The sequence below is a fragment of the Passer domesticus genome, chromosome Z (assembly GCF_036417665.1).
Source record: "Passer domesticus isolate bPasDom1 chromosome Z, bPasDom1.hap1, whole genome shotgun sequence".
In the NCBI taxonomy this organism is placed as follows: Eukaryota; Metazoa; Chordata; class Aves; order Passeriformes; family Passeridae; genus Passer; species Passer domesticus.
Genome location: NC_087512.1, coordinates 77,659,501 through 77,675,493, shown reverse-complemented (window position 1 = coordinate 77,675,493; position 15,993 = coordinate 77,659,501). Strand labels below are relative to the sequence as shown.

The following is a 15,993-nucleotide window of genomic DNA, read 5'->3' as shown; positions in this document are numbered from 1 at the left end:
AATTATACAGAATCATGGGAAATAGGAGCTCCCTCCAGCAGGAAGATGGGATTAAGTACAGTCAGTCCTTAACTACACTCAGCACAGATGTGGCTGGCATTTGCCTGATGTGTTCTCAGAGACCCCCAAAATCACAGGTTTTACACATTTCCACACGTTAAATACTCCAGCTTCTGTGCTGGTGGATCAATTTGCATTCCTCCCATTTACTTCTACTTCCTACCACCCACAGAAAGGAGCATCCCTTCCTTTTCTTGTATCCATCTTTTATGGCTTTTGAAAACGGCCTTTTATGGTCCCTTTTCTTCAGGCAGTGGTATTTCTTCAGTCTTTCCTTGCTGTTATTCTGGAGCTTTGATCACTTTTCTGTCTTTAACAGCTGCACATAAATAACATGAAGAACCTTGTTTGCTACAAGAAGCCAAGGGACTTCACATGTGGTTGCTGAAGACCACTAAGAGAAATTTAGGAATTATCCTCCTCTCCAGAGCACTTTCAAAATGAAGGCAGTAGTAAGTTAAGAAGGTAAGCCAGAATCAAGAATCCATTTCAGGAGAACCCAAAAGGAAGCACACCTCAATCTGGCTGTTTCTGAGGGAATGCCAAGGCTTCAGCCTCATGATGTGCCCCCAAAGAGCAGCAGTTCCACGATGTTCACTCCTGGGCACCCAGTTTACATCCAAGCAGGAAATTTGTGGCCAGAGCACTGCAAGAGAGTGACAGGAGATGTGCAATGTGCCATCTCTCTGGGCAGCTGAAGGATCCTTTCTCCTACATGTGGGCATCTGCTTTATTCCAAGTATCTTCATTGTATCCAAGTATCTTTATTAAAAAATAAACCCTCAAAGACAGCCAGCCAATAAGCAGAGTAAGAAACTTGTCAGGATTCTCCTCTATGTATTATGTCATGGTAACTGCAATGAAGTGTGTTAAATGCTGCCCAAGATGACAAAACAAAGGATGAAACAGCATCTCAAGTTGCAAATTAGACTCTCCTTTTAATCAGTGTTAAATATACACTTGTATCTTCTGAAGTGAAAACATTTTAACCTGAAGACTATCTTACAGGTATTATCAACCATTCAAGACATCCTCCCTTTCAGGGACATGCATTTTTTTTTCATTAGTCTTTTCATCTACAAAGTCAAACGTTTGACAGATTATAATTTTCTGAGAGCATCTTTTCTTTTGCTCTTAAACATTTACCACATCTGAGAAACTCACAGACTTGCTGCATGTTATTACACCAAGAAATTCAGGACAATAGAGTTATGAACATGGAAACCACAAGGACGTTCACCTTTTTTTTTTTCAATTTTAAGGAAAAAATACAAAAAAATCTACCTGAGAAATTATCCCTTATGATGTCATGGTTACTTTAGCAAGTGAATGGTGTTAGCAGGATTTTACATCTCTCTCTCTACTTCACCAGGCAGAGCAAAGTTACCATCCAATTGAAGAGCCAGCCTGACAAGTTGTTGCCAGAAGCTGAAAATTTACTCCAGTGTTTCAGTGGCAGGAGAAACTGAAACTGAGAGGACTGGCAGGATTGCTGATGCAAATTTGATGTAACAGTTGGTATTTGTACACATTTCTTCTTTCCCTTAAAGAGTTCTGTGGAACAGAAAACTGTGAATAACCCCCATTTCAATCTACTTGCAGGAAAGCAGGGATAGCTGTAATTTGCTGAAAAACAGTAAAACATTTTACAGGGAGAACACAAGGACTGGAACATTAAAACCAGAATTTTATTTCTTTTCACAGGGAAGCCAGCCCAGCAACATGTACCTTCACATTCTTAAAGAAGGACAAACTGAAAAATGTCCAATGTCAATAGTTTCTCCTTCCATTCACTTAGTGTTACACCATTACCACATACCTCCTGGATGTAAAGCAGGTCACACAGGTTCTGTGCCACAGAAACATTCCACTCCCAAGAGCAACCCCTTGCTCATGGTAGGGATGTACCAGTCTCAAATCAAGCACATTTGAGGTACTCCTAACTCTGGTGTTTTGAAGTTAAACAGTCATACATCACCTTTGAAAAAAGAGGAACTTCTCTGAGATTTTCCCATCCTAACCTTCTCTCAAGCTTGAGAATTGAACAGTCTGAAGGTTTTGATGATCCCAGGAATGTCAAAGTCACCTGGCCACTTTACATTTAAGGAGTCAACTGCCCGTAAGTGCACTGCAGTCCTCTCTACTCCTTTTGTGCAGCTTTTCTTTCAGCTTCCCTTCCCTCCAGCTGCTTTTCATCTTCTCCTTTAACCACGTGGAAAAAGCACAATGAAGGTGAAGAAAACACCTGTTAAGCAAAGGGAGGAAAATGCCTCCTTAGGAAACAGGTGGGGCAAAGAAAACAGATCTCCGTGCCTTCGGGCACTGGGAAATCACGAAGTGACAGCTCTGGGGACAGCTCTGCCAGCAGACAGGGGTCAGTAGATTTGGATGACATTGTCCCACTCATCAATAGGCCAGACTCCGTTGTCCTGCACGTTGAAGGGTGAGCTCTTCCAGTCCCACGTCTTCACAGGCACCTTCCACTCCGGGCCGTAGTTGGCCTCCACGTACTGCAGGGTTTCGCAGGGCACGTGCACCCTGAGCTCCACAAATTCAGTCCAGCACAGAGTAAACTTGGGAAAGAGATACCTGTGCCAGAACAAAAGGGTATGGTCACTGGAAAAAAAGCTAGAATGCACCTCTGAGTAAGTTCAAGGAGAGAGCAAGCAACTGCAACAAGTGGCCGTGTTACATTTGTACTGTTTTTTCTCTTACACACTGGGGTGTTATTAACAGTAACTGGTGAACGTTTTGCTTCGTGTGCTTAGGAAGGAGCATTCCTAATTTTTTTGTTGCTTTTATTCACGTCATTCTGCCACCTACAGGTTCATCCCTGCCTCTGCTTTGCCTGTTACAAATGGGATTTAGTAGTTACCCCTTATAGAAAGCACTGCATGCTTACAGCAGTGGCAGTTCACAGGTAAATTTCACAGCTTGACCAGAAATACATCCTATCAAGTGTCAGAGTCGAGGTGTCAAACAATACCAAAGTCTACCCATTATTCCTGCAGAGGATCACTCCCACTTCTGAAGTTCTGAAGACTTCCACACACACAAAAAAATTTTTAAAGTGATCCTAAAATTCCTTTTTCAGGAATTTTAGGATCACTTTAAATGGTTTCATTTTAACCTGTGAAAAAAACCTTTTTTCACAGGTTAAAATGAAACCATAAGCATTCTGCCCTTTAAAAAAAAGGTTTGTGCATTTGTATGATGAACTAGAACTGCCCCCTCCATCTTCTTTCAAACCTGAAGTTAATTTCATTTCTAAGCTCTCAGCAAACAGTATGAGAAAATAAAACAATAGTGCTTCATGCCTTAAGTGGAGGGAAAGAACAAAGTGATCAAGCATTTTTTGGATATATATCCAAAGACTGCTGATTGAACTAAAATCTTACACAAAGTCCTCTTTGTTAAAAACCTACAGAATTAGCTCACCTTAAGGACTAAAGCAAACAGGGTGGATTTGATTCCCAGACTCAGTTTTTTGTAGATTGCCTGCTGGAGATTGCAACTGTCCAATATTAAATTTGCAAAGAAAGAAGAAGCCTCAGTTGCTGCAACTCCCAGACAGTATCAGGAGGATGCACATGCTTGTGTCAGGAATTCTGAGGAAATGTTTGTGCACATGGAAAAGCAAACCACACAGCCAGACTGTGAGGGTTAGAAACCAGCTCTCCAAGGAAACAGAGGCTAAAAATGACTATGAGAAATATTTTAGGGACTCAATGAGAAATGCTCTAGCTCTCCACCCTCTAATTTAGATGTACAGAAAGTATGCCTGTGCAAAAAATTTAGCTATCCGAAGAAAACACCTTCTACCTTTCAGTTTTAATCCTAGAAAAGAACTTCTACCCTTTTCTGTGATGACCCAGTAGCAATCAGCATCTCTTCTGACACTACAATTTCTTTAAAATTGTTAGAGTAGATTTAGGATTCAGCATGAGCAAACAATCACTACTCTTCTGACTGACCTCCTCACTTTTGCCTTCCTCCAAAATTCTGACAGGGCTTAAGCAACATTGAGGGTCATTCTGGTGTTGCACATAGTCAGATCAGGCATTCCAAGTGGTCTCACATCTCACAGTAACAAAAGCTGCGTCTCTTTTCTCTTTTTGAGGATCTATTTGGAATAACACATGACTGGAATTACTTGGCTAAGGATTCTGAACAGCTACAGTTCTGACATGGCTCAGGGCCTTTATGGTGGTAAACAAGAAGTTTTCCTGATCCTTTTCTGTGTGTTTTAAACTAAGAAACACCAGCTCAGAATTAGAGGCTTGGCTTCCTTATGATGCTACGCCTAAGCAAAGTTATTACTGAACTAGAAAGCTACATTTGGAACTTGTAACAAGCTACCACCAAAAATAAGTACAAGGCTACAAGAAAAGGCAAGAGTTTTGTGGAAGATGGAGCCCCAAAAGAGCTGTAATACCCAAGGATACAAAAGCTGGAGTGCAGCACAGGGTCACATTGATCCCCTATTCTCATCTCTTGGACCAGTCATTATCAAAAAATGGGGGAAAAACATCTCCCAAGTATCCAAGGTTTGATGGAATTTTGAAGGAGCAGTGTCAACTCCGCTGGCATGGAAACAGCAATGCAGATGCAACAAGAGCACAAAGAGGAAGAAAGGAATTTATTGGCCACCTTGCTTTTCAGAATGCACCACACATGAAAACTGGAACTGCTGCTGTATTCTAAAAAAAAACCCAAACACCAAACTTTGCTACACAGCCCATTTTCTGTGGGGATATTCCAAGACCTCTTTCTTTTGTCTATTTCTAAATGTGCCTTTTGAAGCTGGTTATCAAAATATCTTTTCCAGTCTTTATTTATCACTTCAGAACAACGATAACTAAGACAAGGATTTGTACATTATCTTCAACTGGATGACAGTGCTCACTAAACAAAAACAAATACATTTCAGGCAAAATATGAAAGATAATGAAATCCTGTAGAAGCCTAAGAGGTTTTCAACTAGTCTGCAAGAATCACCTACTGAGTGAAGGTATGTGATTGAAAGAAATAAATCTAATTATCAAAATCCACATTCAGTTTGCTGAAGTGATTGGGATTGAATCATTAAATTAAATTATTAAGTCATTGCTGATTTAATACTGAAAGGTGTGATTTAATACTGAAACAAGAAACATGGGATCCTATTCAAAATTCCATTTTGAGAACATGAACAGTAAGGACTGCAGGAATTGTCTGTGTTCCAAATTGCTACCTCAAAAATCCCAAATTGTGGGCTTTTCTGTGCAAGGAGAGTTGAGGCTTTTTGCCATAATACTTCCTCATCAAGACAGATGCCTAAGGATTAATGTTCTACTACAAAATTAGATTGTGCAATAAACACTGTTTTAGAGATTTTCCTCATCTTGGGTGTTTATGTAACTGGGAGCCTGTCACAGTCAGATAAGATCTGCTTGATATATGATATGCCAGCCCTGCTTTTGATTTCACAAGAGATCTGACATTTACTCTCTAGTAAGGCACAGGACTGTTCTCTCTCTGCTTCACTGGTCTCAGAGTGCAGAATCTCCACTGATTCCCCTCTGACATCCACATTTCCACAAAAAGCACAGGCTTTGCCAGGCAACAGCACACAAAATGCCATCAGTAAACACTATCTTGTTCAATTTCTTTCCTACTAGTGGTACAAATCCAGTTCTTACTTAAATTTCTTGCCCGATTTGGCCTGAGTTCCTCCATTCCATATGTGGTCATTCTCTTCATAGAAGAAAAAAATGTCAAGTTTCACATCATCTTCTCCCTGAAAAGAGAGTTCCAAGCTGTCTTCCACCTGAAAGACAAAAATACACACTGTATATACACATAAAAATGCAAAGCAACTTATGTCAGCAGAAAATAAATTAATTTTCATCAGATGTACAGACATACTTCTATTCTAACTGAAGAAAACGCAGTAATTCTGCATTATTTTTAATATTAAACACTTCTTTAACTTTGTCAAAGTCCACAAATCCACAGAAACATACACATGAAGTAAAATGTTCGTTTTCTATGTACCTTGCCAAATTTGTGCTTCAGTGGCAGCCCTGCTTTCTGAAAGGCTGGAATGATGTCTGCTTTGTAGTCCCTTATAAAGATTCCCAAATCCACATCCTTGCTGTGAGGAATGACATTGCACTGCCTATACCAGCCTGAGGGGGAAGAAAATAAAGCAGAAAAATCCCAAACTAGTTAATTCAGGAATGTGAATTTAATAGAACTAAAGGAACACAAAAATGTACTCTCCTTAGATCACCAGGCAAAAGTCTTTGACTTTTGAGGCCATAAAACAAGACTTCTGCCTTTTTTTAGTATGGGATGAACCACACCAAAGGAAACAAGTATTACTGCACTTGTAGTCATTTCTCTCCCTTCAGAAAGCCAAGAATGCAAGAGAAAACAAAGATAATGTATCTTCAGTTTCCTAATTTAAATCCATTTATAAAAAAAATTACATTCTTTATGTGGGTCCAAATCTAATCAGCAGTTAACAGCTACAGGGCCACAGCTGTGCTTCTGATTTGCAACTATTGTTTTATACTGCATCCAAGATGTTAATCATCTTTCAATCACCACTGCAAAGCAGAAAGACACAAAGTGGGACATCCTTTTGTCTGTTTCATTAAGGCATCTTTTAGTAACTGTTCATTCAGAAAATTATATTCCCTAGTGTTAAATAAATACAAGACAAATGTGAACACATGAGTTTTCACTAAGTGTTTCAGAAACACAGGAATCCTCATCAGTGATAAGACACTTGTACCTTCAGCAGAACTGAAAACTTGCATTACCTACTTTAAAGGATTGTAATTTTAATAAAAGGTTGTTTTGAAAGAAAATAAATTAATGTAAACTGTATTTTAGAAGTCAGTGACAAGCATCTAATTGCATGGGAAGAAAACCAGGGTTAGAGTGTACTTGGACAGCAGAACAATGTGCTCATCACTGCATTTTCCAACTGGCACTTCAGTGAATTCCAAGTCACACAAATTAGGGAACTGTTGATTACATCCTAGCAGGGATGAACACAACACAGGTAATTGTTAACAACACTAAACACTGTTAATTTGCCCAGCATCTCTGCCGCTCAGGTTTCTAAAGAAAAAGCTTATTTCAGGAGAAAAAAGGCCTCTTGCAATACAGTTATTACCTTCCAACCCAGTACATTTCGCCTCTGCTGACATCACAAGCAATGGAAGATCAAGTGTTTAAAGTTTCAGGTGAGTTTAAAAATACAACACAACACAATTTTTTTACCAAGACATGTTCCACTGCTCAGCCAGAACTTCACTCCCAACTTATTCAGTGTCAGGGCAGCCAGATGAAGCAAGGATTTTGCCTTTTTCCTGAATTCCACTGCACCAAGAGAGGCATCATCAGGATATAGCTGGAAGGCAAGAGCAAGCAAGTTACTAACAGAAATCAAACTTGTGCCTTCATTTTTTCAGCATCCTAGGGAGAAATGACCTTAAATGATTAACTTAACCCCTGGGCTAATAACTGTTCTTACATACACAGTCCATGTTCAAAATATGCACTGGAATAACAAGTGGAAATTAAAACTCTGAATCACCAACCTTTCTTTTTCTCCTAAACATCAGAATTAAAATTCACAGTGGACTACAATAAGAAAATATGTATTAGACACTGATTTTCAGCACTTGGCAGCAACATGGGTGAGCCCTTGTTCTGCACATGCTGAAGTAAATTCCTGGAGTCCAAGGAGAACACAGGGACAGAAACAGTCCTTGCCAGCACAGCAAGGCTTTTCCAACCTCCAGCACTCCATGATCAATTTATTTGGCGCCACCAAGTGTCAGAATTGGGTGTTGAGTTTTAAGGAGAGCTGCCAAGGAGAAAGTGTGAACCCAAAAATCTTGCAGACAGAACTGTGGCAAGGTCTGCCGTCCATGCAAAGCCAAAAACAACACGGGAGGCTGGGCAAACATTACCAATTCCAACAAAGGAACAACCACTCGGCTTTGTCATGGATTTCTTTAAGAGCTCTTGGGCAACGAGCAGCCGAAATGAACTTTTCAAAACAGGTACCAGCAGCTTGTCTCAGTGTTAAAGCTCCAGCACAGTTCAATAAACATTTAGAGGCACATTTTCTCTGCCTGTGGTGATTTCTGCCTGGAGGGTGAAGTGGATTATATATTTTCTGTCTTCCACACTTGAAGGGACAACAGATGGATGCCCTTGTGACCCTCCTGCTACCCAAATAAGGATCTTCAGGCCACTAGAGTGAACAGGAGTGGTCCCCCCTTTCCCCAACACCTGAATGACTGGAGACTGGAGCCTCCAGTGCCCTTTTTCCCCCTTCCATGAACTCAGAGATGGCTCAGATTCAGTGGTCTGACTCTGTAGTCTTAACTGTGAATTCTTGATCACTTTATAACTCATGTCCTTTCCAAGTTAGGACAACATGCCCCCCACACTGAAGCAGAGACATTTCTATCTGCTAAATCAAGTAGTAAAATTCTAAAAATAATGCTTTGAATAGTGGTGAAAACATTAGCTTACACAGTCAGAAAAGCAATTAAATCAGTCACTTTGGAATGTGACCATTTCAGATAAGCCCAATGAGGAACATGGAACTGCAGGACAAGATGCAAAAAATGTAAAATTAAATACTTCTCAAAACTTCAAGGACTGCTATAAGGAAAGTTTTCAGCCATGAAGATAGACAAGATTTATTTGTGTATCTAATAAAGCAAGCTAGTTTTATTTACATAAGATCCATTTAACGGTAAAGTTGTGTTAGAACCATGGATATGTTGGTTCCCTCTTGGGAAAAAAATGTGCTCACAAGTAAAAAAAAACAAAAAAGGCCATGATTTTCAGGTAAAGTTTTGATTTCATTACCATTTAGCAAGATCTGTGGAATGAGAATCAAGTGTTGTATTTAGCTTTGTGAACAGTCCCATTTAGGTAAAAAAAAACAGTGAACTGTTCTTAGGTTTGGGTCAATCAGTGAAAACACACATTTAATCTCAGAGACACCACCCAGTTACCACTAACCTGAAAGAAAGCCCGAGCTTCTCTGTACCTACATTCAAGAAATCTAGAGTGGGACATCTCCTCTAGAAAACTGGACGGATTTTTTGGAATTTGAACTTTTAAGTCATCGATGGAAACAAGCACAAGTTCTGGCCTGCATGGAAAGAGAGATAATATATCACCCTATTTAATTCTATTACAAACCACATAGCATTTTATCCTTTAATTCAGGTTGTAATCTTAATGCAATGCACTACTGGCAGTGATCCCTCTGTCCAAACACAGCCAAAACCAATTATAAATTAAAAAGAACAAGAGGTTCACCAAATTCCCCATACGTTTCAAAACTTTGTTTAAAAATAAATCCTACACCTCCACACCCCAAGCTGTTTTTTCAGATCACTGATTCCTTTACTGACTCTTGACTTGAATGTGTTCAGAGATGTTGTTCAGTGCATCTTCAAAATCAGTCTATTTGGTTGTCTAAGTATGAGATGCACTTTAGAATCAAATTTTACTCTGTACTTTGAGGCTATTTGCTTTTAAAAATTAAAAAATATTCAGCCTTCATAATGATTGAAGTGGGATTATTTAACAGCTTACACAGTTTACTTCAACATCTAGGAACATAACTCATATAGATTCTGTGTTTTAAAAGGACAAAAGAACGGGGTTAAATTAATGGAAAAAGTTAAACAGTTTTATTTTGATGTGTGAGATGTCTCAATATTTTTCTCGTTTTCTCAGAAACTATGTTCTCAAAGCCCTCACTTTGGGGTCTCTCTCATACCCGAGCTGAATTTTAGAACCTGACTACAGGAAAGAGAGTAGTTTTACACACAGAGGGAGTAATTTTGGGAGTGCCATGATGGCTTTCTCCTTGCCCTGTTGTGAGCTCACTTTTCATAGGCCCCAGGGTAGCGACCGAAGTGGAGCTTCCGGAAAGGCACAAACTTTCTGTCCATTTGCTGCTTGAGTCTCAGGGGCCCGTGCCAGAGGAAGTTGCCACTCCTCTCATAGAAGACCACCAGGTGAATGGCATGGGATGCCAGTTTGAATATGTAGTGCAAGGGAATTTCCATCCCAGACAGGTCATCCATCCCATCCAGGCGGGGGTCCTTGTTTATGATCTTTAGCCACTGGAACCCCATCTTCTCAGCAGTTCTAAAAAGGCCCACCTGAAAATGAGGAGGACAGGAAGCAGAGCAGGCTAAAGATTAGAGAAACCAAAACTGGAAGCTAAATGCTTATTACTAACTCACACCATTCCCCATTTCATTTTCTAATCAGGCTTAAGCACAAATTAATCAAAAATCTCTAAGAGCTTGAAGACTAGCAGTCACAAGCAATTCCAACCACCTTCTTTCCTTGTCTTAAATTTTGTCCTTCAAACTACAAAATAAAACAACAAATAACTGTTGTAAGCCATGCTTGGATTAGGTTTGTTCCTTGCCATAGCACCCTAGCCTGCAGTCTCAAACTATTCTCTAAAACTGTTCTTCTGCGAAATTTGATGTTCCTAAGTCCTTGAATAACAACACCACTAACACAAAAATGATTAATCCAAAACCTTCTTTTGTGGGGCAAATAAAAATGTCACCAAACATTGAGCACTGCTTTCAGGTAACAGGCTTTCATATTTCTACAAGCAAAGGGAATTAAATTCAGGCTGATTTAAAAATAAAACTAATCAGCACCTGAAGCACCTGTCAATTTCCCCCCTTGGAATATTTTGTATAAGCAGAATATCAGCTTCTCCCCTGAATGATACAGAAATTATCACTGAGACACAAAGCAATGGGAAAATGGATTTATGTGCTGCCATACAACTTTACTCTTAGTTTCTGAAATTTCTTCACACCTGTGGGTAAAACAGCTGCCTGATCAGGCCCAGAGTGACACCCTTCTTCACTCAAGTTCTTCAGTGAAATAGTCACTGATCATTTCAGTGTCTCTTGCTTTTTCTAATTAAAAAAAATTAAAAAGGGGAAAAAAAGAAAAAAAAAAAGAAAAAAGCTGTTTGCCATTGACACCTTTAGTCTGTAGAAATGTCTAATAAATATTTCCAGACTACACTTAATTGTTAAAATAATATTGGATTTAAATTTGTCGTTCCTCACATGCTACACCTATTTCTAACACAGCCATTAAAAATGTCCTAACACCACAGAGAAGAAGAGACACCATCAAGTATCACCAACACATTAAGTGAAATGGCATTAATTACAAGGATGTGCTAAAAGAATTGTAAAATAATAGACTATGGTAATTGTCACATCAATAACTGCATTTCCTTCTTGATAAGTCCCCAAACTCCAGATTTATAACAGAGGCACCTACATCACAGAATCCAGGTTCTCCTCCTTCCTTTCTAACAGACTTCTTTCTTTCCTTTTGGCATAGACCCTGACTACCTGTGGTTTTTTTTTAATATTGCAGACAGCTTCTGAAAAGTTTCAGCTATAAATTACTCCTATGTATCCAGGCTAGTAAATGGGCAACTTTTACTTTCAAACAAAGTTTCCTCTGCCTACAGCATTACCACCACATGAACTCAGATACAAACATGCAAGCATTAAGTGACAACATCAGAGAACAGCTGAGTGCATTAAAATACACAAATGTGAGCAGAAAACATGCACTTACATCATGTTTCCACGTTTTGTCCAGTAGTGCAAAGGTAGTGAAGTCTCTTGGAGCACAGAAGTATTTGCATTCTGGGCTGGGGCTATCAGGAGAGCTTCTGATCTGCTCAATGTCTTTATCAACCAATCCCAGAATCAAAGGGTCGATCAAATACACTGGAATGTTGTGACTGGATATCAATCCTAGGAACTTCCTAACCACGTGCTGCTTGACAGAGGACAGAAAGACCATCTTTGCATTAAAACTCTTTGGCAAAAGAAACCCCAACCTACTGAAAGAAGGAAATCTTATCTCCCTAAATACATCCTCTGAGTGTACACTTCACTTCCACAAACAGTTGTGAGGCTGAGTGAGAAGGCAGGATGCAAGTGCCACACAGAATTTGCATTCTGGTCTACCCAGGGCACTCGGCATTGCATAAGGAGTAAAAAGCTGCAGCAATTCTGTGCCTAATGCAAGGGTTTAATTTGATTCATTGGAGAACATTAATCAAGCACATTTAAGTGCCCATGGCACACAGAAACCACTTACAGGAGCCACAGTCACTCTGCCACTTAAATATATTCAACTGTAACATTTTCATTTAATGATTTTAAAGCTCTGGCTTCAGAGAGATGTGAAAACATGAGCACAGGATGTGGGTCAACAACAGAGTTGTGGCAGCAGCATTACCTGTGTGGTACAGGCACAAGCAAGACTACCCTCATGGTGATTTCAGCTGCACGAAGCTGAAAGGGGAGTGATGAGCTCGTATTCCTTCTGTGAGTAAAACTGGCACACCAGAATGATGAACAGGGAAAAAAAAAAAAATCTGTGCAAAAGTATCCACCTTCCCAATCCATCACTACTCCAAGAAAACAGATGCTTTTCAGCTGAAACTCAAAAAAGTTAAAAAAAATCCAACATAGATAATGGTAGAAAAGCATGGCCTTGATGTTAAGTCACCAAGAGAAACGTGTTCAAACTTAGTATTTTGGACACATCACTGCAGGGACTCTAAGGAAAGCCTGAAGTGCAGGAGGTGGCAGGGCCATGGCACATCCTTTATCACATATGATCTCAGAAGAGCAAGTTAAACCTTTAGAAGAGCTCTGCCCACAGACTGGAAGCCCCCTGTGACCGTGACACCTCACACCCGGCAGGCAGCTCCCAGGGGTGTCACCTCCAAGAACAGCAGGGCATTCCTGGCACAAGCAAGCAGTCCACAGAGCAGTTGGTTTGGATTTTTTCCAGGGACAGCTCTCAGCCAGAGCACCTTCCCTGTTGCTCAGCAGAAACCAGGCCTTCAAATGGCCATCCTGCTAATTAGCAGCATTATCATGTTGCATCCAAAGCGAAAGGCAGCACATCCCTCTCCTTAACCATCTGTGCTGGTTTTCCACTGGGAGATCAGTTAACAAAAAGTCTCCTGTAGAACTGTTTCCAAACAAATCCTCACTACAAATATGACAGGGGACCTTCTGATTCCCCAGGGTGGGCAGTTTTTGCTTGCATTCAATCCTGCAAGCCTGAAGCAAGACACAACAAACATCCCATTTCCAGCCCCTGACAGCACTCCCAGCACTGGCCATGAGGGCTGGAATGCAGCAGCTGGTGAATGCTGAAACGTGACATTTTCCTGAAGAAGAAGAGCTTCACAGCCAGGACAAGCAGGCAACAGAGCAGTGGCCAGCAGGTGACACACCTGGAGTGGGCAAAGGAGGGATGTGTGACCCAGGGCACGCTCAGAACAACAAAGGAGCTGCATGGCAAACCAGCCAGCCTGTTCAACTCCCGGCCTGAAGGGACACAAAACCCTGGATCAATGCTTCTGTCCCAGGAAGAACAAGTGTTTCCTCCTGAAACTTTAACAACGCATCCGAGCAGGGCACTGGCAAGGGCTGTGAAGCTGTAACTGTTTCTTTTTTACTTTACACTGTTGTTTTGACCCTCTCTTTGCTGAGCGAAGTTACAAAGTGTATCTCTTCATCTCCGGGTGAAGAGGGAGAGCTGAGCTTGCAGCCCCAGGCGAGCTCTGGGAGCTGCGGAAGAGCTGTGAGAGCCAGTGACGCTGTACATACCCATCTGGTGCTGTCTTGGCCTGACTGGCTTCCTCTGGCCTTGGAAAAAGCTGCTCCATTCTACCAAAAAAAAAAAAAAAAAAAAAAAACAGAAACAAAACAAAAAAAAACCCACAAAAAAAAACCAAACCAAAAAAATCCAAACCAAACAAAAAAAAAAAAAAAACCCAAAAAAAACCCAAAAAAAACCAAACCAAAAAAACCCAAACCAAACCAAACAAACAAACCAAACAAAAAAAAAAAAACAACCAAACAAAAAAAACCCAAACCAAACCAACCAAACAAACAAACCAAAAAAAACCCCCCAAAAAAACGACAAAAAAACCCAAAAAAACCCCCAAAAACAAAACAAACCAAAAAAAAAACAAACCAAAAAACCCCAAACCAAACCAAACAAACAAAAAAAAGCCAACCAAAAAAAAAAAACCCCAAAAAACCCCAGAACAAACAAACAAACAAAAAAAAACCCACCAAAAAAAAAGAACAACAAAAAAAACCCCAAAAAAACCAAAACAAAAAAAAATAAGGGAAGGGGGAGGGAGAAAGCAGAGAAAAAAAATTTCAGCTGAATCCTTGTTCTCTTAACTTGGCATTCAGGGGCATTTATCCCCTTCCTGGTTATGGCTGGGGCTGTGCCCCTGGTCATGCAGCTCACAGTGCTGAATGTGAAACCAGGAACAACTGCTGTGGCCCAAACATATTTAGAAGGGCAGCCCAAGCCCCAGGGACCTCCAGACACGGAGTGGTGAGGCCTCGGGTTTCCAAGCCAGTGTGCCAGCAAACAGGAGGGTGACAAACCCTGCCAGGCAAACACCACAGGGGCACTGTGTAATTTCCAGGTGTAATCCCAGACAATTCCATTTTAAGGACAGCATTTTCACCTGAGGGAGTCAAGGCAGCTCCTGGCTCGGCTTCTGGCTTTTCCAGAGCGTGGAGAATTTCTCAGTTGCTGTTTAAAAATCGGGAATGGTGAGGAAGAAGTGGAAGGCTGCAGCAGCAGCTGTCACTGACACTGCCTGCACTCAATAATGAAAGAAAAGCCAAAAAACAAGTCAGGGCGCCTTGAAACCTGCACGGTTCTTCTGTGAACATAAAGGGAGTTCCTTTATACAATCAGAGTTGCAATTGTAAACCAAGAACCACCGGAGGATTTAATTTACAGTAACATTCACTTTGCTGTCGCAGAGAACCACTCGCCTCGACACTCCAGGTTCGGTGTAAAAAGAAGTACAGACAGCACTCCAGGTATAAAAGCAGGATTTAAACTGTGGCGTGCAGCACTTTAGGAGCAATGAGTCATAAAAGCGACTGCAAAAAGAGTTGGGGATTTCTCTCCGCCGTAGCAGTGTTGGAAAACCTGCCTCCCTTCAGCTCAGCCTTCAGACAGAGCTCGCTGCGGCAATAAAAGCCACGGAGAAACGAGAGCTGAGGGTTAAAATCCCGGGAGCCGGCGAGGGCATCATTCCCTGCGGGAGAAACCCCACGGCTGACACAGTGACTTGGACACCAGGCTGGGAGCCCAGACCCGACTGTAGCCCGGCCACCGGCCACCGGCCCGGGCTCCCCGCCCGCCCCTCAGGCGCTCCAGGGAACCCCGGGGCCGGGACTGCCGCCCACACGGCGCCCCGCAGGGAAAGGCAGCCGGGCAGCTCTCTCACCTTCTGCGACAGGTAGAACTTGTAGTAGCACAGCTGGAAGAGCAGGAAGACCAGGCTGGTCAGCGAGAGGAGCGCCAGCACCGCGTTCCTGTTGATTTTCTGCATCAGCCCCGGGAGCCGCTGCCCGGCCGCCCTCACCGCGCTGCGGCTTCAGGCCGCAAAGCGCCGCCGCAAAGCGCCGCCCGCCGTCGCAAAACGCACCCCCCCGCTGTCGCAAACCCCCCCTCACGGGGGGCTCTCGCCCGCCCCGAACCCTCCAAAGCGCCCCAAATCCCCCCAAAACGACACAGCCAGAGACACAGAGGGTTGCAGATTTGTTGTATTAGTACAAAACATCGCGTCACACGCGGACGGCACACACACCCCCCCGCACACGTTCCCCTCCATGGCGGGGAGCGGGATCAGCTCCAAAGGGAGCCCAAAGGGCCCTGCCACGGGACACCCACAAACAGCGACGCTGGGGCACGACACCAACACAAAGTCACGGTCAGCGTCCATCCAACACCCCGCATTCCTCGAAATAAAAACGCGGAGAAACCCCGCACAAGTCC

The 15,993-nt window shown here is 42.0% G+C and overlaps 1 protein-coding gene across 4 annotated transcripts; it reads right to left on the bottom strand.

Annotated features, from left to right (window-relative positions):
- Positions 1–973: 973 nt before the first annotated feature.
- FKTN (fukutin) lies at positions 974–15,626 on the bottom strand. 4 transcript variants are annotated; one of them, XM_064403474.1, is made up of 9 exons: positions 15,443–15,626; positions 13,785–13,844; positions 11,725–11,928; positions 9,979–10,256; positions 9,100–9,232; positions 7,336–7,465; positions 6,097–6,230; positions 5,742–5,869; positions 974–2,649 (listed from the first exon to the last, which is right to left on the bottom strand). In XM_064403474.1, exons 1-9 carry the CDS (start codon positions 15,545–15,547, stop codon positions 2,436–2,438), a joined length of 1,386 nt encoding a protein of 461 aa, XP_064259544.1. In that variant the 5' UTR covers positions 15,548–15,626; the 3' UTR covers positions 974–2,435. The 4 variants fall into 4 exon arrangements, with proteins under 4 accessions (XP_064259544.1, XP_064259543.1, XP_064259546.1 ...); XM_064403473.1 differs by having other exon boundaries at positions 11,725–11,931; positions 15,443–15,601; XM_064403475.1 differs by lacking the exon at positions 974–2,649 and adding an exon at positions 4,033–4,183 and having other exon boundaries at positions 11,725–11,931; positions 15,443–15,601.
- Between the last annotated feature and the right edge of the window lie 367 nt (positions 15,627–15,993).

Bases quoted from the DNA above. Each gene is read 5' to 3' on its own strand.
- FKTN (XM_064403473.1), bottom strand. From the start codon at position 15,547: ATGCAGAAAATCAACAGGAACGCGGTGCTGGCGCTCCTCTCGCTGACC. The intron at 6,231-7,335 runs GTAAAAAAATTG...CTTCCCCCTCAG, and splicing joins GAGCAGTGGAACATGTCTTG to GCTGGTATAGGCAGTGCAAT. The intron at 5,870-6,096 runs GTACATAGAAAA...TTTGTCTTTCAG, and splicing joins TGAAGCACAAATTTGGCAAG to GTGGAAGACAGCTTGGAACT.